At 37.6% G+C, this 21,239-nt stretch overlaps 1 protein-coding gene across 1 annotated transcript; it reads left to right on the forward strand.

Annotated features, from left to right (window-relative positions):
* The first annotated feature begins 1,510 nt into the window (after positions 1 to 1,510).
* On the forward strand, positions 1,511 to 2,635 carry LOC135745838 (E3 SUMO-protein ligase ZBED1-like). Its single transcript, XM_073813670.1, has 2 exons — positions 1,511 to 1,716; positions 1,819 to 2,635. The coding sequence occupies exons 1-2, from the start codon at positions 1,585 to 1,587 to the stop codon at positions 2,245 to 2,247; spliced, it is 561 nt and encodes a 186-aa protein (XP_073669771.1). The 5' UTR covers positions 1,511 to 1,584; the 3' UTR covers positions 2,248 to 2,635.
* Positions 2,636 to 21,239: the final 18,604 nt, after the last annotated feature.

Here is a 21,239-nt window from a genome sequence, read left to right on the forward strand (position 1 = left end):
CAAAGCCTGCCAAATGGAGGTGAAGTATTGTGGAAATACTACTAATCTCAGGAACCACATGATGCGCCATCATCAAGACATCATATCCAAGCCCGCCACCGGACCGCAACAGATGACACTGAAACAAACTCTGCAACTGCCATTGCCAACTAATTCTGCACGCTCTGTCAAAATAACTGAGGCGATTGCGGGCTTCATTTGCAAAGATATGCGCCCGTATTCTGTTGTTGAGAACGTGGGATTCAGGCGGCTAATGAAGGTAATGGAACCAAATTATGTCATTGTGTCTCGCAAACGTCTGTCTGAAGAAGTGATCCCCAACATGTACCAGACAGTAAAAGATGGTGTAATGTGTAAGCTTAAGACCGCAGAGAGGGTGAGCATTACGAGTGACACCTGGACATCCGTAGCTACGGAATATTACATGAGTGTAACAGCACACTACATAGACGAGCAGTGGAACCTCGTGTCTTACGTGCTGCAGACAACCGAAGTTCAAACGGACCATCGCTCTGTCAGTCTAGCTGAAATGTTAACCAAAGCTATGGAGGAGTGGGGGCTGATGAGTAAAGACCCAGCCATAGTCACTGACAACGCGGCGAATATGGTCCGTGCGGTTGAGATTATGGGGTTAACCCACGTCGGCTGCTTCGCGCACATAATCAACCTGGCCTCGCAAGCCGGTCTCAAACTGCCGAATGTTGCGCGCCTTCTTGGGAGAGTAAGGCACATCGCAAAGTTCTTTCATCGCAGTACAAATGCCACCCGTATCCTCAAAGAAAAGCAGAAGCTACTGCAGCTGAATGAACACAAGCTCAAAATTGATGTGGTGACTCGTTGGAACAGTGCGCTAGAAATGCTTGAGCGCTTTTTAGAGCAGCAACCCGCGATCTCTGCCGCTCTGCTCTCACCTGATGTGCGGAGAAATTAAAAGGATCTTTGCAGCCTGAAGGAAGAGGACATAACAGATGCAGAAGATGTGGTCCGAGCTCTTAAGCCAATGAAGACAGCCACGCAAGTGATGTCAGTAGAAAAGTGCCCAACTCTCTCAGTGATAGCACCTCTGCATGCTCTGCTGCTGAAAGAGATGACCAGTCTTCCAGAAGACTCCAGAGTTGTTAAGGACATGAAGGATGAGATAGAAAAAAACTTAAGCTCAAGGTAGGCGTGCATAAGTGTGTGTGTGCACGTGAGAGTGTGTGTGACTGCGTGTGTGTGATATATATAAAAATAAAATATATAAATAAATATATACGAGATAACTCCGTTTTTAACACATGTTTATTATTATGTTATCATGTTATTATTTTTGTTTTATGGTGCTACTTAGCTGTATTTTTTAAGTTATGAAGGTTTAAATCAAAACAAACCAACTGCAGTTGAAGTGATATATTAATTGGAATGCACAATCAAAAAACGAGATTTCTGAAAATTTTTCAAAACGTAGTTATCTCGTTTTCCAACAAAACATATATATATATATATATATATAAACTTAATTAAAGACATTACTGTCCTTCTCAGGGGGGATAAATTGATCAAAATGTGTGAAATTTAAATTCCAGGTATGTAAACCAGAAAGACATGCTGTACGTAGCTTCAGCTATTGATCCACGTTTCAAAGCTCTGCCATTTCTGAATGAGGAGGAGCGAGACAGGACCTTCTCCAAACTCCAGACTGAAGCAGTGTGTGGGATGGAGGAAGATGCATATAATGTAAGTAATCATTTAAAAAAGAAACTCAGTGAAAAAAGTCCACTCTCTCTTTCACTCACACACACCTCCAAAAAATACAAAATTCTCTCTCTTCTTACACAGCAAGATGATGCTGCTGATGAAGTTGATGAAGTGAATGAAGAGGTGGAACCCCAACCTCTGGCACCCAAGCAATTCAAGCAATCCAGTGCTTTGGAGTCTCTCCTTGGGGAAGCCTACAGACCACAACAGGTAGTAGGACCACAGAAAACTAAAGCGGCAGAGGCAGAAGATGAGATCAAAAGGTACAGGGCAAGGAGACCTGCGGGACTGCAGGACAATCCTCTCATCTGGTGGCGGGAGAATGAAAAGGAGTATCCTCTTTTGGCTTGCATGGCAAAGCGATATCTCTGTGTCCCAGGAACCAGCGTCACATCTGAGAGGGTTTTTTCAACTGCAGGTGATATCATTACTGCCAAAAGAAGTTGCCTTACACCTGGGCATGTCAATGAGCTACTGTTCCTGCAGAAGAATCTTTCCATTCCTGAGTGATGGCAGTTCACACTCTGGGTTAAAAGACAAGTTTAATTTCCAGTTTATTTGTATTTGCACTTTAATAGGCAAGGCCTTTCCAGTTTTTATTTATTTTTATCTACTATTTTAGTTTAAAATGACCAGTTTACACAAATACACTTTAAAGGCAATTTAATGTCTTATACCTGGAGTACCTGAAGGTTTTACAAAAAACTGTGACACACTTGTGTTTTCTAAAGGTTTTTGTAAGTTCAAGTTTTATTTGCATTTTTACATTCTGTGTAATGCTATCTGTTTACTGTGAAGCCAGTATCCAACAATCTGTTTACATTTGCACTGGCTTAGAACAAATGTGTTCTAAATGTTGATCATTAAAATGAAAAATAAAGGTGCATTTGCATCTGAACTGTTGGAGCTTTTTGTAAAATTCTTAATGTCATTTTTAATAATACATCAGGTTCACGTCTAAATAATCGTTCTACTGCTGCTGATTTACCTCTTTTTCAAAAACACTTATTTAAATCCCGAAGATCGGATCAGATCGGATCGAATCGAATCGAATAGTGATAATCGATTCAAGATCTTGAGAATCGGAATCGAATCGATTCTTGAAATTTGAATCGAAACCCAGCCCTAGATCAGATGCAGAGCAATCTTTAAAACATACACAGAGTTCTTTCTCTTTCACCTGAGGTGCTACTTCCGGGTTGTATAAGTTGCCTGGTTGATAATAGCGGTATTGCAGGAAGACGGAAAATCTCGTCATTGGCGTTTTCTCTTAATTGACGAGATATCTCGTCAATGGCGGTGAAAGAGTTAATGTTAAAGGTTTGTGGAGAACAGAGCAACAACAATTAGTAAAACCACCTACAATGGAGAAAATAGTAAGCATGATAGTGAACACTGCGCGAGGGGGGAGATGATAGATATGATTTTGAGACAACAGGGTTTCTGGTTTATCAATATACAAAACAAGATTAGCCAATTTTGTCAGAATGTGACATATTTATGAAAAGAAATGTCAAACCAGCAGTACATCCAATGCGTCTGTTTCCAAGTGTGGAAGGACGATTTGTGCATCTAGCAGTGGTGGACAGTAACGAAGTAAATGTAATTCGTTACTGTACTTAAGTAGTTTTTTCGCGTATCTGTACTTTTCTCAAGTACTTTTATTTTGGGAGACTTTTACTTTTACTTAACTACATTTTAAAGTCAAATATCTTACTTTTTACTCTACTACATTTTGAAAAATCGGTCGTTCCTTTTTATTTATCAGTGGATAAAAAACGTAACTGGGCAAACTAAAGTTGCAAAAAAAAAAAAAAAACTAAGGCTACGTTCATACTGCAGTCTGAAACGACCCAATTCAGATTTTTTTTGCCCCTATGAGACCTGTATCTGATCTTTTCATGACAGTCTGAACGACACAGATCCGATCTTTTCAAATGTGACCCAGGCCACTTGGGTATGTGGTCCTGAATCCGATACGTATCCGATCTTTTGAAATACGACCTTCGTCTGACAGCCAGGCCACATGGATCCGACCCGTACGTCATTGATACGCTACAAATGTCATAATTCTGCATTGAAGTAGGCAAGAACGATAAGATAAACAACATCCATGGCGGACATTGCTAACACTATTATAGCATATTATTATAATGTTGCGAATAATATGTGAAGTAGCAGCTTTCAATAAATATTTTTAAAATGCGTTTATAAATCCAACAACCCCTGTGACCGGTCTACACGTCCATAAGAGGTTTCTAGGTTTATAAACCATTGCCTCTTTGTTTCTACATTAAAAGACAAAGCTGGCAATTCTGGTTATACTTTCGTTCATTTAATAATTTCTTTATTTTATTTATAAATCACTTTGGGTTATCTGATTTATCTATTTGGCTTGTGTTTTGTTTTCGTGCACTTGAGGCATTTTGCACATTTGTTCTGCACTTTGTTACATCTGACCTTATTTTATAAAAAATTTTTTATTTATTATAAACGTAAATTCTGATTTAATTTAAGTCTGTACATTTTGGATTGCTTTTCGTTGTATTGATGTTGCGCTATTGCGTGCTGGCCATGCTTGCGCATGCAATTTAGCCGAACGGGCTAGGAGCTCTGCGTCTCATATTTAGGAGTTCATCAAACTAAACATTAAAAAACGACGTTTTTCGACGGGTATAAGTTTTTAAAATGTATTTAAAACAGACTGGTTATCTTGTCAAAAGTTAAACTACTAAACAGGTAAGCCGTTTCTTTAAAATTCGGCGCTGAAATGGAAAATATCTGCACCAAACCTATATTTATGCCTGACACGACAATATTATATTAAGTTCGGTGTTCACTTTCAAATGATAGCAAAGAGATTCCTGAAATAAATAATATCATCAGGTCTTTCTGTATCTAAAGTGAATACAGAGATGATCAAAGTCAAAGCAAGGAAGCAGGTATTTCTATGCTAAATAATAAGGCGAAGTGTCTATAAAATCATTAATTTCAGTGTTTTTCTCCTTATAAATTAACGTTTAATGAATTGTATATAAAGCTTAGTTTTTATCATTTACAGTAACAAACACAAATTATTTGTCATTTCTCATTTGTCGTTTTTTTTTTGTCATGACTGCTTTGACGCGCTAAATCTCCAGATTAAATAAAAACACTGAATTGTTGAGTTTCCAAGGCAGGATCACCTTTGTTATTTTTTTAGGTTTAGTTATCAAAATGTTTTTTGTGTGATGTTCTGTAGATCGTGGCTTTAAAATGTTATGAGGAATAATTAAACAAATGTTACCTTACATTTTACCTTAAAAAAACATTATTATATATATAAATGCATCATCAGTTTTGAATTCGTTCATCACTTGAAAGACAGTTTTGGTCACCTTATTAGAAAGTTGTTTCTGTGCTGCTTGTGAAAGAAATTAAAGTTGCCAATTTGTACCTGGTCTGGCCCCCTCCCAACCCACGCACACAACCATATGATTTTACTATCGGTCGACTATGGAAAGATTCGACAATTCTGATTCGAATATGTAAATCCTTAGTCGAGGACACCCCTAGAAGATTGTAATTGTGCTGGCTCCTTTGGGAAAATAACTTTAATATTGCAAAAAGAGCTCGACTGTTGACTACACCGTTGTTGACATCCATGTTTAACGTTAGCTTACAAGTGACGTCCTTGACCGTTGAGTACTCTTATGCGCATGCGGGTCACTTCTGGGTCATTTCACGTTCACACAGGAGATCACAAAAGGTCGCATTTAATTGGAAATGTGAACGGCCTTGCAAAAAAATCTAATTTTTTCAAAAAATCGGAATTGAGCATTAAGCCCTGCAGTATGAACGTAGCCTAGGATGCACACGTGATGCGTCAAACCACCAATCAGGGTACAGCATGCGCTTCGTTTTGAACTTGTTTTGGTTGCCGCGCTGGTTCACGTAAGCGATGCGAGTGCAGAAGCCAGCCAGTGTATCGTTTGGAGAATGAAACTGCATTCAAAAACAACGGAGGAAATAACTTGACCCGCCACAACAACAATGGCCTTATTTGCGCAAGTTTTTTAAAGTCCTTGAATAAAAGAACGAGTCATGTCTTCTCTGCCTGCCTTGAAACTGTGCTATTTCTTTTAACAAGAATACTCCTTCAAATCTAAGGAAACGCGTAGAGGTAAGCCATTTTTATTCTGGTTATATTTTTAAATAAGCAATCTTAACAGTTGCTTGCAGAAAAGTGTTTCATTGTGTAGTTAAAATATATATGACGTTATCATGAATTAATTTTAAGCAAGTTAGCTATGCAGGCTGGAGCTATTTTTAGCTGTATATTTAGCTGTTTCACTTAAGTTCATTGTATTGGAAGCTCCGTGCTCTGTTATTGTGAAATGACAATCAATCGCTATCAACACTGTTGTAAAATATAAATGATATTTTGATTAGCAATGCAGTGTATGATGCTTAAACATGCAGGTGGATTGTAGTGCTCCCTATTAACTGAGATTGTTATTTTCAAAAGTTTTGCTTCCAAAATATATAAATACATTTCATTATTTAAATACATATGACATGCTAAAGCGCATGAAATGTTTCGGAAATTATATTCTGTAAGGCTTATTGTATTTGTCAAAGGAAGGGATATGTATTTAATGTTTTGAATCTTTTCTTTTGCAGAGAAAGCATTGTAGCCAACATTAAAATGATGTTTTATTAACAAAGTTCGGGAGGAGCACGTTCAGATAATTAATCACAGGTGGAAGCACTCAGCAATTATACACAGGTAGAAACACTCAGCAATTATACACAGGTGGAAACACTCAGCAATTAACCATGAGAGGGTACATATAAGCTGTGTCCCAATTCAAGGGCTGCGACCTTCTAAGGACGTATTTTAAGACCGATTGCGTCACAGCAGCGCGACTTAAGGCCAGTAAGGCCGTCCCATTTCAAAGGATGCTTAGAATGAAGCCTCAAAATGCGTCCTCATTTCTCCGCGCTTTTAAGGATAGAACGAATGGATCCTTAACAGCCGAGGATATCCCAAGAGTCATTGCGCGTCTGCAACGGCTGCATATAATGGGTGGATATTCTAAAATAAACAATTAAAACCTTTATTAAATAAAAGTGTATTTATCAGAAAACATTTTTTTCTTGTCACTGTTTTATTATTATAAGTTATGTTTTGTGTTAATAATAATCTTTTTATGTTGCGTATATTTATAAGGTTGATTAATTTGGTATACTGTTGAATAGTTTAATATACATCAACGTGTCATATTTCTAAAATAAATTAATAATTTTTCTTATGTCATATTTATTTTAATAAGTCAGAAACGTGCATGTGGGCGCGTGCAGCAGGTGACGCTAATTATGGGTCCTCCGAAGGTTAGACCGTCTCATTTCAGTTCTCTTCGCGAACTTCTGAGGCTTCCACCTCGAAAGACCGAGTGCTCATCTTTTAAGGTCGAATGCTCATAAGGTTGCAGCCCTTGAATTGGGACACAGCTATAGACTCAGCAGTCTTACCTCGATCCATTGACAGTTTGTAGCATCCCACCACCACCCCTTCTCCACACTTTTAGTTCTAAAAACCACTTACACAGGGGGGGGGTACTCTGGGTTCGGGCCAAGTCCGAGCTCGAAGCCCTCCCCCGGACAGCACGCCAAACACGCATTCTAAATTACTCTATAAATTATATGTAAGTGTGAACTCGTGAAAGGTATGTTTCTAAAACATCATCAAGGAAAAGAAACCTGGAAAGTGAGAAGGCTCCATCAACCTCCAGATAGTAAAAGAAAACTCCTGTGAACCTGTGCTTAATTCAAGTTTTTACTACATTAAAACTGTTAAATTATTTAACAAATAAATCTTGAAATGAGACTTACTGCTCTCAAATCCTGTTATTTCATTTGGTGTTAAAGGAATTTTTTTGGCTTTTAGATTTTAGGCCTATGATAATTTTAATAGACATCGTTGTCTGATTAATTATTGTTCTAATAGATTGGTTAGCCAAGAAAGTTTTTTCACATAATTTGAGTTTCGTGACAATATGATACAGCCATAATAAATCACAGTACTTTTGTACTTAAGTACATTTTGAGGCAGATACTTTTGTACTTTTACTCAAGTAAAAATTTTTTTTAAGTAAAAGTACTTCTACTTTTACTTGAGTAATATTTTACCCTGGGTATCTTTACTTTTACTCAAGTACATGATTTGTGTAATTCTGGCATCTAGTGATGGATTTTGTAGACATGATCCACCCTATTAAGGAGAAAATGTATGTGTTCAATTTTCGAGATGGACAGAAGCTTATCCAGTGTAAAAGCAGAGTGCGCAAGCAGTGGCTGTAGCACTTGAGAGGGAAGTGGTCGCAAGATTTGCGCTTCCCAAGGTTTTAGAGTCAGATAATGGACCAGGATTTCAGGCCAACCTGTTGAGAAAAGCACTTGCTAGGGTAGGAATAACCCAAAAATTTGGATCAGTGTATCATCCATAGTCTCAAGGGGCAGTTAAGAGGTGTAACGGTTTAATTAAATCAAAAATATCCAAAATCTGTGCACAGACTAAACTAAGATTGCTGCAAGTTTTGAGTCAATTCTTTTCTGGTGGTCAACCCTCAATGAAAATGTGGATTGGATTAATTAATTGTATTACGTTAAGGGGATAACTGAACAATCGGGACTAACCTCACTGGCTGGCATTAGATATGTGGTTGGCTGAAAAGGGGGGTGTTTTAAAAAATTATAGATGATGGATGCTGAAAATTTATTTCTGACAATACTGCTCCTGATGGGAGCATTACAAGGGCATTAGAAGGTTTGACCGCTCAAATGAATTGGCTGAGAACTCTGGGATAGATGATCCATTTACAAAAATGATGGAAAATGGTTTGGAAAATGAAGAACACTGATAATTTCTTTACTGATGTCAACTGCCGTAGCTGCTGTTATTTTTGCATTGTGTGGTTGTTGTTGCATACCATGTATCAGGGGTTTGATTGAGAAAACTATCGACAAAGGAATGTACCAACGGGTACAAACTAATGAGGACGACGAGGGAGATAAATTTGAGGACAACATCCATGTGTGATGGGGAACCAACGAGGCTCTAGTACCCTCCTCCCTCACACAGCCCTCTACGCGTGCAAAGTAGCATGGGTTGAAGACCGTCGAAAGCTGGAAGATGCACCCTACATACATACATATAGAATTCATGTTTCTTAGAAAGACTCTGTGTGGAGTGCTCACCAGAGCAAAACACTCTCATGTGAGAATCATTATGTTACTGGTCATGTTAAACTGGACATAGGGTGTCACCTATACTAATGGATTTATTTTTTTTTTTTATTAAAGGAGTCATATTATAGGGCTATAAAGCACATTACTTTGTGTATTTGGTGTAATACAATGTGTTTGTGTGGTTTATGGTTAAAAAAAATCATTATTTTCCACATACCATACATTTTTTTAGCACCTCTAAGTCCTGCCCATCTGATACAGGTCATTTGGTACAAAGCTCATCGTTGTGAGAAAGCGTGTTGTCCACGGGTGTGAACTGATTGGCCAGCTATCCAGTGCGTTGTGATTGGCTGAATACCTCAGTAACATAATCGGAAATATGATGCTCCTTGCCAAATTTTAGAAGATGAGCTCCCAAAACAATAATAAAAGCCACGAGATACTATCATATTTACTACTACCTTATCAACATGAGCCTGAATCTGACCCAGAAAACACGGATGCCTAACCCTAATCAATCAACTTTACCAGCGCGATGTGAGCAGAACGTAACAGATGGTAAGGTAAGGATACTAAAACATAAACCATGTTTGCATTTGTGAACGTAGAAACAACAAACAAGCACTAATCTGCACTTCTCAAATCGTTTGGATCATCATAAGGAAATGCATTAAAACACACCCTGCTGAAAAAAAACAGCATCAAACCAGCATGGACCAGCATGGGAATTATGCTGGTCTATGATGGTTTAGCTGGTGGTCACAGCATACCAGCACCAAAACACAACATATGCTGGTATGACCAGCATGGGATGCTGGTGCTAATGCTGGTTTAGCTGGTGCTAATGCTGGTTTGTTGCTGGTTTAGCTGGTGCTAATGCTGGTTTGATGCTGGTTTAGCTGGTGTTCACTAGCAAACCAGCACCAAAACACAACATATGCTGGTATGCTGTTTTTTTTCAGCAGGGCAGGCTCCTCTTTAAATCGTCAGTGAGGAAATGTATTAAATATGAAAACATCGGCTACTTGCAGGATGTCAGTGTAGTTGCAAAGTTACAATTGCTCCACTTTTTAGACGAAGCCTTTGTGTACATCCAGCGGTTGTACTCCGCAATGTTTAGAAAGTAATCCTCCTTAAAATGTGCAGCACACAAACGAACATTTGGGCTGTACTGTTCTGAAACTGTGTTGTACATAAAACCTAACAACTGGTTTCTTAATGTTTACTCTCTTGGAATACCAACCAAAGTAGTTTTGCAACCATACACAGCGTCTGCTCGACATGGCGGAAACAACAATACTACAGCGTGATTGAAAGTAACACCCTCTATCTTTGCGTATGGGCGGTGTTATGAAAATGTTCAAACCAGTATGACGTCTAACTGCATGGGCGTGTTAAACGAGCCGTTTTAGGTGGGCGTGGATGAGGCTTCACGTTTAAAAAGAAGATCTCTTTGGATTTGAAACTTTAATTTTTGCAACTTTACAGATCTTTTATGTGCACAGACATCATTTAACACTCTAAAAACAAAGGAAAACATGCAATCTGGCAATATGACTCCTTTAACGTTTATAATGTTTTGCATTTGTTATCATTTATTTACAAGGTATTATCTTTTGCATTTATTATTTTTATTACAAGTTATAATCTTTTATAAGTAATGCATGTTGCAAACCTGAAGTGTGTGTAAAATAGGGAACGGGATGGTTTTAACCCTGGAGAACCCACTAGTCAAATTTGGCCAATGTTAATTGGTGCTACCCAAAATCTTTTTGGGTTCTCCAGGGTTAAGCATCACTGTCCACGGTGTGATGACAGTGTAACAAGCCTGGTAAGTGACAGATGGTCCAGGAATCTCCTGGGGGTGGAGGTAAAACAACCACCTAGAACGGCTTACCATAAAGTGAAAATAATTTTTTGAAAAGATGATTCGCTTGCTTTAGATCTAAAATTTAATGTTAGGTTATTTTTTGTTGTTGTTGTTGTTGTTAATCATTACTCTTTTTTACAGGTTGTTAAATATCATTTAAGGGACAACCCATGTGAAATGACTGTTGAGATTAGAAAAGTAACTGCGGGTCTGGCCTGAACTGTCAGGGGTATATTATTCTTTTATATGTTTTCTTTCTTTAAAGTACCTAGCCTGGCTTCTCTGGTATCATCAGTCGTATTTGCAGTGTGTATATCGAAAACGTTTAATTTCCGAAGGGGGGAGATATTGTATAGAAATATTGAGTGTTTTATCTTAAGATTAGTATAAATGTTTTATATGGTATACTTTTAATGTGTTTTATGGTTAAGGTCTAAATTAATTAGGTTGTCACTCTGTTACTTGCACATGACAGTGTTTGTCCACAGCTTGGCCTGGATGGGGGACATGTGACCTTGGTAAGAATAGCAAGATAGCTTTATGATACGTTAGAAAACAAAGGCACTGTGTTTTACCAGCAATGGCTGTCTTTTTGTGTAGCAACTTAAAGGTCGTAAAGATACAGGCACAGTACAAACAGATTGTTCGAATGGGAGGGCTACTAAAACTGGGGCACTATTTAAATCACTGAAAAACTCAGAACGGGGTCATTGTCATTGCAATTTGGTCATTCGATCTTGGTCATTGTCATTATCATTTTACCAATGCAGGTGTACACCCTATGACCAGTATTGTGTTTCAAGCTGCAAAATTTTACATCTCAACCATCTCTGATTCTCCTGACGTAAATCCACGACAGTTATAAGACTTTTTTACCTATCGCACCATGATCTTAAAAATGATACAACATATAAATATGAAATTGCAATCTTAAACCTACATATTAAATATATAAGAACATATATTTTATGCAGTTAGCCAATGATGTGAGCCTTAAAGCTAAGAGGACTGTTTTGGGTTCAAACCTTTGAGATGAACAGATCAAAAGGTTCAAACAGCTCCACCTGAGGAACAAAATTTAGGTTAACAGCACCACCTAAGGTTGTATTGCTTTACAGTGTCTTCTTCATAAACAACTTAACCCTTGGAGCCCTAAGGTCATATTTACAATGTATTGTCCATCTGGTTTTATTTTCTAAAAAAGCTTGTAAAACATTATACCTGTTGTGCACAGAAAATCTACAAACAGCTTTTTTTCAGGACAAGTTGGACTTATTAAATTATCTTACATATGAATCAGAGGTGCCGTTTTCAATCGTCGATTGATTGATTAGGTTTCTGAGGGTTAAAGTGTATTGTTTTGCCAGCCGTCTTACAGATTCGTGATCTCCATATTTATAGCCTTCAAACCACACACAAAACCATCACACTCAATTATACTGAGAGGCTTCGATACCTCTCCTTATTAGGATATAAAGTCATGATATCTTTTTTTAATCACACAACAAGCATATTTTCTAATGATGCACCGATGTATCGGCCGCCGATATTTATCGGCCGAATTTTGATGATTTTGAAACCATCGGCATATCGGCAATAGCATGAGAAAGGCCGATACCGATTGTTTATTAATTAACCGCATAAAGGACATGAATTGCATGTCTGTTGTTCAATTAAAATTATAAAATTTTCTGGTGTGCACTTTACTTAAGCACCGACAGAAACCTTTGTTGAGCTGGCTCAAATGTCTTAGACAATAAAAGAAACCGACTGCACTTTAGTGGTGTAAAAGAAGTCCAATTTTTTTGAAGTAGCAATATTTATACTCTGTTTAAAGCAATAGCACTGGCATTATTTATGTTAATTAAAGAAATCCATTATATGTAAAAGAAAAAAAATAGTTAATGTTGTTAATAAAATAAATGCTGAATAGCAAAAACCACCTTTTAAGGTTGTCATGCTGTCTTATTATTTTGTTTTAGATTAATTTGTGTCTTTCTTATTTTGTTGGTCAGTTGAATGTTAATTAGATCCAATCCATGTTCAGTAAAAATAATTTGATGCAGAAATAAACTAGCTAATAGACCAACTGTATAGTAATGTTTACAAGTGTTTAATATCGGTATCGGCCAGAAGTTGTCTGTTTAAATCGGCATTGATATAGGCCCAAAAAAATCCTATCGGTGCATCCCTAATATTTTCTAAGCGAAACTTGCATACATAGGTCCCATTAACAAAGTAAGGAATGAAAAATAAAAAAGATAACTGAGACACAGCTTAAATCAGCAAAGGGTTTGTCATCTTGCTTACCCCATGGAAACAAAATATAATAATAACCTTCCTGGTTGTTACATGGAAGAAATGAAACTTATCACTAGTGTATGTGTCACGCTGTGAACCAGGAAGCAGACTGGATGTACGTATAAATGATCTTTATTTGATAACACACACATGGTAGCTTCAGGTAACAATGTCTTTGTTTGCAGGAATGGAGGAGGAACAGACTGGCCGGTATGGAGAAACAAATGAGAGTCCAGGCAAGTGTAGCCGAGTCTAGTAATCGAGTGATGAGACCAGACGGGGACTGAGTGAGAAGGTGAGTGTTTTAAAGAAGTATGGTGATTGGGCACAGGTGGTGGTGATCAGCACTCAGGGGTATGTGAACGAGTGGGAGGAGTGAATGAAGATGTTGATGGTTGTGGAGATGGGATCCTGACAGTACCCCCAACTCCCGAGGCGGCTCTTGACGCCAGTTGAGAAGGGTAAGTACGGCAGCGAGGTCTCCTCGAGGTCTGGGGGCAGGACGGTCGGGTGGTTGTAGTGGAACTGGGTAAGAAGGGCTTGATCTAAGATGTCCTCCCGGAGCACCCACGGCTGTCCTCCCAGTCCATAAGGTATTCCAAACGGGAGCATCGCCGCCGGGAGTCCAGGATGTCCTATACCCTGTAGATGGGGTCTTCATCAATAGGCACATGAGGAGGAGGTACGTCATCGGTGCCGGGGTCTGTGGAAGAAAGAGATACAGGATTAGTGAATGGTTTTAAAGGGAAAGTTTGAGATGAAGCTGAGATCCTGTATTCCAGTTAGAGGTCTTCTCGGGTCTAAAGAAATGTACCCGACCCGAAGTGACCCGAATCAATTTTTACCTGAACCCGACGTGCATAATCATTTTTTTTTTTTAAGAAAGACCCGACCCGAGACAAACCCGAAAAAAATAGACCCGAGTCCAACCCGACAGGTTGGCATTTTTTTTTTACCCGACTGGACCCGAATGTTGCACATACACACACGCGCACATCGATGCAGCACTGCAGGTGCACGCACCAGTCAGACAGAAAAAAAAACTCTGCAACCAATTTGTTCGGCTGCTTCATTTAATCTCCGTTTTATAAACTTATTTTTATCTTATTGCCTGCCTGATGCACACCTGTTTTTCAACTCGATAGGTCAAAAAAATAAATAAAACTGATAGGGCAATAAACCGCAACTCTAAACAGAAAAACCCTGAATAAACACGCAATGGAGTTTCCTGATTAGTCTCACAGCTAAAAGACCTTATATTTTGTATGTGTGAAGTTGCTGTCACTGTTGCGTCTCCTTAAAAATAATTTTATGGTCATTAAAGTGCTAAAAAGTCGATCACTCATTACGCCTTACATATAACTTGTGGGCTGTGTTAAAAATGTTATGTACCTGACTATTAGTATATTTTTAAAATATTCAAATATATTTATTCAAATAATAAAATATTGTTAAATTTTTAGTTCGCTTCTTTCCATGGATATTTACCATTAAATGACAGGAAAATACTTGGCACACTACATCCTTTTGTATTTTTATTTTGTAAATCGGCATTTTCTTATTAACTTAAACAGTACAAATATTCAATTTCAAACAGTAGATCAAATATAGACATATACACACATATCCATTTACACAAAAGTGCTTGTTCATATTGAAAGATATATAAATACATGTAAAACAGTATCAGTTTTCTAAAACTGTAATTTTTTAAATTCACAGAATTATAGAACATGGCCCTGTATTAATATTGTCTTTTGTATAATTGTGTTTCGAAATTTTTTGTCTTAGAACGAACAGGGTATTTTTTATTAATAATAACACAATTTAAAGCATTTGAATTCTAAAGTAACATTTAAAGCATGTAAAACAGACGCATAGCCTATCAGTCTTTCAAAACAATCACTTTAAAACATAGAATAACAGATTATGATCGTATACATTTCATTCTAACTACAGTATTACGTTTCCAGTTCATCTTTTAAAAAACTTTTAAAACTTTTAAAACCATAACCTTAAATATTATATTGTCTTGTTTAACAATTACTGTAGAACAGAACAGAGAACATCATATTTAACATACTGGATTATAAAAGGCATTTAGGCTGAAATAAGGTCAGATGTTCATGTAGTTCAATGTTACACATAGAGTATACTTATCTGAATCTACTTGTCATTGCTGTTAAGGAAAAGCAAAGCGTTGACACTTGCTGTACCAAGAGAGGTACGTCGATTCTCAAGTGCACGTCCAGACACACTAAAAGCACACTCACAGCTAACGCTGGATGCGGGAACACACAAAATTTTCCGTGCAAGGGTTGCCACTTTTGGATAGTGGTGTTCTGTGTTTTTCCATACACCTAAAATGTTTCTGTCACTGTCGTGCATGATAATTTTTTTATTCAAGTACACGTTCAACTCATCCACTGTGATGTCCCTTTCATCTACATCCTCCCACTGGCTGAATTTCACAGATGGACCAGCCACGGCGACACATTCTGTGTCTGTGATGGTATTACCTGACCGCAGGGGTATTTTCTGTCGTACTGGGAGCGTCTGGAAAGCTCTGCAACTCGCTGCGGGCGTTTTAGTATATTTTATCTCTCTCCTCGTTAGTGAACATGCGGAGTTGTTTAAACTTTGGCCACAAGAGCACACCAAGCTTCGCATAATCGTCGAGTACAATGCGGTCACTCAGAAGATCTTTGGCTCTGCGTTTTAGAATCTCCAGTGATTTAGGGTCGGTTGGTGTTACCACACAGTGCTCGAGCAGTGTAGATTTCCATAAAGCCAGCAGATGAACTGTAGGATGGGTAGACCCGCTCAATTCGTCATTTGCCTTTTTAAATGGGGTTAAAAACTGAATAAGCATTTAGAGAATTTCTTTTGAGATGTGGCTCATTTTGTGTATCTCTCCTTTTGTCATGAGAATTCTTTGAACATCATCGAAAGCATAGAGTACTGATTCCACCATTTCTAATTAAGTGTTCCAGCGGGTCTCGCATTCTTGTTTTAGAGTGCGTTTCAGCTGGAGCTGCAAACCAGAATGTTTAAAATACGTTGTCAGTGACTTACACTGATTAATACATGCTCTCGCAGGCTGTAATGATTCTTCCTCCTCATCATCACTTCCCTTCTTAAAAGTGTGCTTCAACACAGTGTTAAGGACAGCCTGTACATTCGCCCCTTGATCGCTCACAAACACAAGTTTTTCTATTTCAGTTTGTGACAGTCCGAATTCATGCAACTGCTTCAGCAGTTCTGTTTTTATGTTTGCGGCTGTTTTTGATTCATACGGGAAAGCACACGTGCATATCACCAGGCTCTAAAACACCCAGTCTTCGTCTATGAAGTGGTCTCCCTTCCGAGCCCATACTGGAGGGAGTATGGGCTCGGAAGGGAGATCCTCAGTAGAGGAACCATGGAGTCGAGAGAGGATGTCTGCCTTCAGGTTTTTACATCCGGGTCTGTATGTTACCTTGAAGTTGAGAAGGGTAAAAAAACAATGACTACCGAGCTTGACGTGGATTCAATCTCTTTGCGTCCCGAAGATATTCTTTTACGGTGATCTGTAGTGCTGGGCGATATTTCGATAACGATAATTTTACCGATATAAGCTTTTTCGATAAAACAATAAGGACGGTTCGATAAGTGATCGGTAATGTTTACGCACTGTGCGCGTGAGCACTTCCGGATGCGGCACGCGCTCTTGGTTTACAATCACAGTGTCAGTTAGACTTGAAGAAGTGGAAGATGAGGCAAGTTATTCATTTATTAGTAGAGACCTATGATTTTCGCGATGCGGATAACGCGGACGGAATCACGGAATCCAAATGCGCGGAAACATTTTCTTGTGCGTAATGTTGAACGCGCAAACTGGGTTCGTCAAACACAGCAGACACAATAGGTGCAGTATACTGTACTTTCATTCAGCGTCCGCCTTGCGCACGCACATGTCCGCACAGCTTTAAAAGTATATTTACAGGACATTCACAAATTCAGGAAACTGAGGAAAAGCAGCAGATCCACCACTGCAGTGAATATAGTGTTTGCGTATGTGCGCTCCCACAGCAACGTGACACTCTTGACATCCATTTATCAGCGTGTATAGCTCGTATATGTATAACACACGCGTGATCACTGAACTAAGTTTTCTTTCTTGTTTAAGTGAACATAAACAGCTGTTTACTCAGTAAATTGAAACTTAAAGCAGTCTGCCTTGGGTCTTAAAGTGACAGTAGTCTGCTGCTTTTGTGTCAGAAATGTGTTGATTTCATAACAAATAGATTTACATTTAATACAGATGCATTAAAACAAGATTTTAGTATTTGTATTTGTCATGTTCTGAATAAAAAGTAGTTTAAAACCATCATTAACTGTCTGGTTTTTACAATTTTCATTCAGGAGCAAAAATCTGCCTTTAAATTTGACAGGAGTAAAGATTTGTTTTTATTATGATAATTATCGATATCGACTGATATGGAAAACATTTTCTCGATAATTTTAGCCCTAGTGATCTGTAATGACTTCAAAAGAGTGGTTAGCCCCCTACAACAAATTTTTATTTTAATTTTTTTTATTATACCTTCATTTAACCAGGAAATAAAATCACATTGAGATAAATAGCTCATTTACAAGTGAGCCCTGGCCAAGGTAGCAGCACACAATAGACAACACAAAAACAGATTTAGTACATAGAACAATATTCCCAACAATAAATAAGATTAAGAACAAGTTCAGACAGTTTGGAATGTTCGGTTGAGATACAGCTTAAACTCATTCATAGAGATAAATACACTCAATTTCAATGATCTTTGGATCTCATTCCAAGCAGTTGATGCACTATAATTAAAAGCAGTAAATAGGAAGCTGGCCAACTATAGCCTTATACACAAATATAAGCCAATGCTTGTATCTTCTCAAGTGAAGCGAAGGCCAACCTAGCATTTCATACAATACACAGTGATGAGTATAATGATTGGTATGAGCTATAAATCTTAAAGCAGAATGATAACCAGAGTCCAATGATTGTAAAAGAGCCTTAGTGGTATTTCTATAAAAAACATCTCCATAATCTAAAACTGGTAAGAAGGTAGCTTCCACCAACTTTCTCTTTGCAGACTGAGAAAAACAAGCACTATTTCGAAAGTAAAACCCCAGTTGTAACCTTAATTTAGACAACAAATGTTTTACATGTAGCTTAAATGATAAATCCTCTTCACAAAACCTAGATATTTGTAAGAAGAAACTAGCTCTATAGAAATACCTTGTAGAGTATAAAGAGATGGCAGAGAAGATTTACACTTATTTTTCCTTGAGAAGACCATGTATTTTGTTTTCTTATCATTCAGGACTAATTTTAAAGAGACAAAGTTATGCTGAACTATTGCAAATGCTTCCTGCAACTTTAAGATGCAACTATTAATAGAGGGTGCAGAGCAATAAATTATGGTGTCATCGGCATACAAATTAATGTTTGCATCTGATAGATTATCACCAAGATCGTTTATATATAATGTAAATAGCAGGGGACCCAAAATGGACCCCTGTGGAACACCCGATTCAACAATAAGCTTGTCAGAGAGAAACCCCTTAATTTGCACCCTTTGACACCTATTCTTTAAGTAGTTCCTAATCCAGCCTAATGCAGTTTCAGAAAGGCCGATAATATGTAAACGCGATAAAAGAATACCATGATTGACAGTGTCAAAAGCTTTAGCTAAATCAATAAACACTGCAGCGCATGATCTTCCACTATCTAGGGCACAAGTAATGTCATTAAGAACTTTCATAGTGGCAGTTACCGTGCTATGATTCTTTCTGAACCCGGACTGACACCTGAAAAGAATACTATTTCTAGATAAAAATTCCTTCAGCTGTTCACTGACAATAGATTCTAAAATTTTGACTATCACTGATAGCTTGGAAATCGGTCTATAATTATTTAAGATGGTTGGATCTCCACCTTTCAACAGGGGAACAACTAAGGCAGATTTTCAGACATCAGGAATAAAATTCTGATCCAATGATAAATTAAAAATATAGGCTAATGGGCCAGCAATAATCTCAGCAGCTAATTTTAAAAAATATGGCTCAATTTCATCAGATCCTGCATACTTCTTAATATCCAGGTTTTTTAATTTTTCAAAACTTCACTTCTTGAAAAATAGAAAATTTAAAAGAAGAACTAGCTTCTTTCAGAGGAGGAGATGGATTTGGTATTACACTCAGAGGAACTTCATTAAAAATTTGACCTGAAGAAATAAAATGCTTATTAAAGACATTTACCATATCCGTCCTGCTAGTAAGGCAGCTATCGTTTACTAAAATTTGATCAGGAAAATCATTATTTGAAGTGGAGGGTGAAAGTGATTTGATGGTCTTCCAAAATTTAATAGGGTTTTTAAGATTTTGTGAAGTTTCATTTAAATAATATTCAGATTTTGATCTATGTATAAGAGCTGTACATTTATTTCTCAAAGTTCTAAACGCTACCCAATCTCTTTCTGTATCTGATTTCCTCGCTATGGCCCAAGCCAAATTTCTTTCGTGAAGGAGTTCAGATAATTCATGTGAGAACCATGGATTATCATGTCCTTTTACTCTGAATGTCCTAACAGGTGCATGCCTGTTTACAATCTTCAGAAGAAAAGTTTGAAAATACTGCCATGCAGTGGACACATCAGGTATTAAAAACAATCTATCCGGTAACACTTTATTTCGATAGTCCACTTTAGACATTTTACTAACTATAAGTAACTTTGCAACTACTTATCAACTACCAATCTTTAGAGAATTAGTAGACTGTCTGCTTAATATCTACTAACACTTTATTGTGATGATATCTCAACAGACTTTCAACTGTCTATAAGTATCTTTGCAGGTGCATGTCAACTTATTCCACTAACCCAAACCTCTTCCCTAACCCCAACCCTTACAGTCTACTAATACTCTAATGACAGTTAGTTGACGTATAGTTGCAAATTATTGAAAGTTAGTTGACATGTAGTTGCAAAGTTGTTTATAGTTAGTAGAATGTCTAAAGTGGACTATCAAAATAAAGTGTAACCATCTATCCTAATCAGATGCAAACAACTCATGCAGAAACCCTTGTTTGTCAAACAGTTTAAAGCTCCTTTTTGAAATAAGTCTAGGTTTTGCTTTGGGAATTTTACAATCCCTTATAACGACCACAGTACAATGATCACTAACATCATCAGGAAAAACCCCTATATGTGTGTATTTATGGGGTTTATTTGTTAGTATAACATCTATTAAAGTAGACTTACTTGGATTCTTATAATTTGGTTGTGTAGGTGATTCAATAAGTTGAGTAAAATTCACAGAGTCACAATATGCCTTAAACTGATGTGAGTTTGATGTTAACCAGTTTCAATTCAAATCCCCCAATATAACAAGCTCCTTTAAAAGCAGGTCAGATAAAACAGTTGATAGTGAGGTGAGAGCATAATTAATGGCTGCTGGTGGTCTATAGCAACCAACTATACATAAATGACAATCCTTTCCATATTCCAGATCAATAGCCAAGAGCTCAAACTGTTTAGGGATAGAAACGGATTTAAGAACAGTAGCATGGAAGTTTGATTTAATATACATTGCAACCCCACCCCCTTTACTTTTACGATCAGTTCGAAACACACTATATCCATCTAGTGCAATGTCGTGGCTTGAGATTGATTTTTTTCAGCCACGTCTCAGAAATAACCAAAACATCAGCTTTGGTCGTCTTGGCCCATATTTGTACTTGATCTAATTTTGGCAACAGGCTACGAACGTTTAAGTGTACAATGCCAAGGCCTGATCTATTTGAAAAATCCAAAGCGGTTGAAACACTTCCAACTGGACCAGGATTTGGATTAATACCGGCCAGTAAAAGCAACATCATTATCAGATATCGCTGCCTTAGATTTTTTAGTGAAGGATTGCATTGTTCTTTACAAGAGACTGGTAGAAAGATCTTAGGAATGAACGTAAAGATAGATAAGCTCTTTGTCCTAATGTCCATTGACACAGAATTACTAAATATAAAAAAAATACTGTTTGTACATTTCATAGGCAAATACATATGGAAGCGTGACAA

Source organism: Paramisgurnus dabryanus, chromosome 2, assembly GCF_030506205.2.
Source record: "Paramisgurnus dabryanus chromosome 2, PD_genome_1.1, whole genome shotgun sequence".
NCBI classification, from domain to species: Eukaryota; Metazoa; Chordata; class Actinopteri; order Cypriniformes; family Cobitidae; genus Paramisgurnus; species Paramisgurnus dabryanus.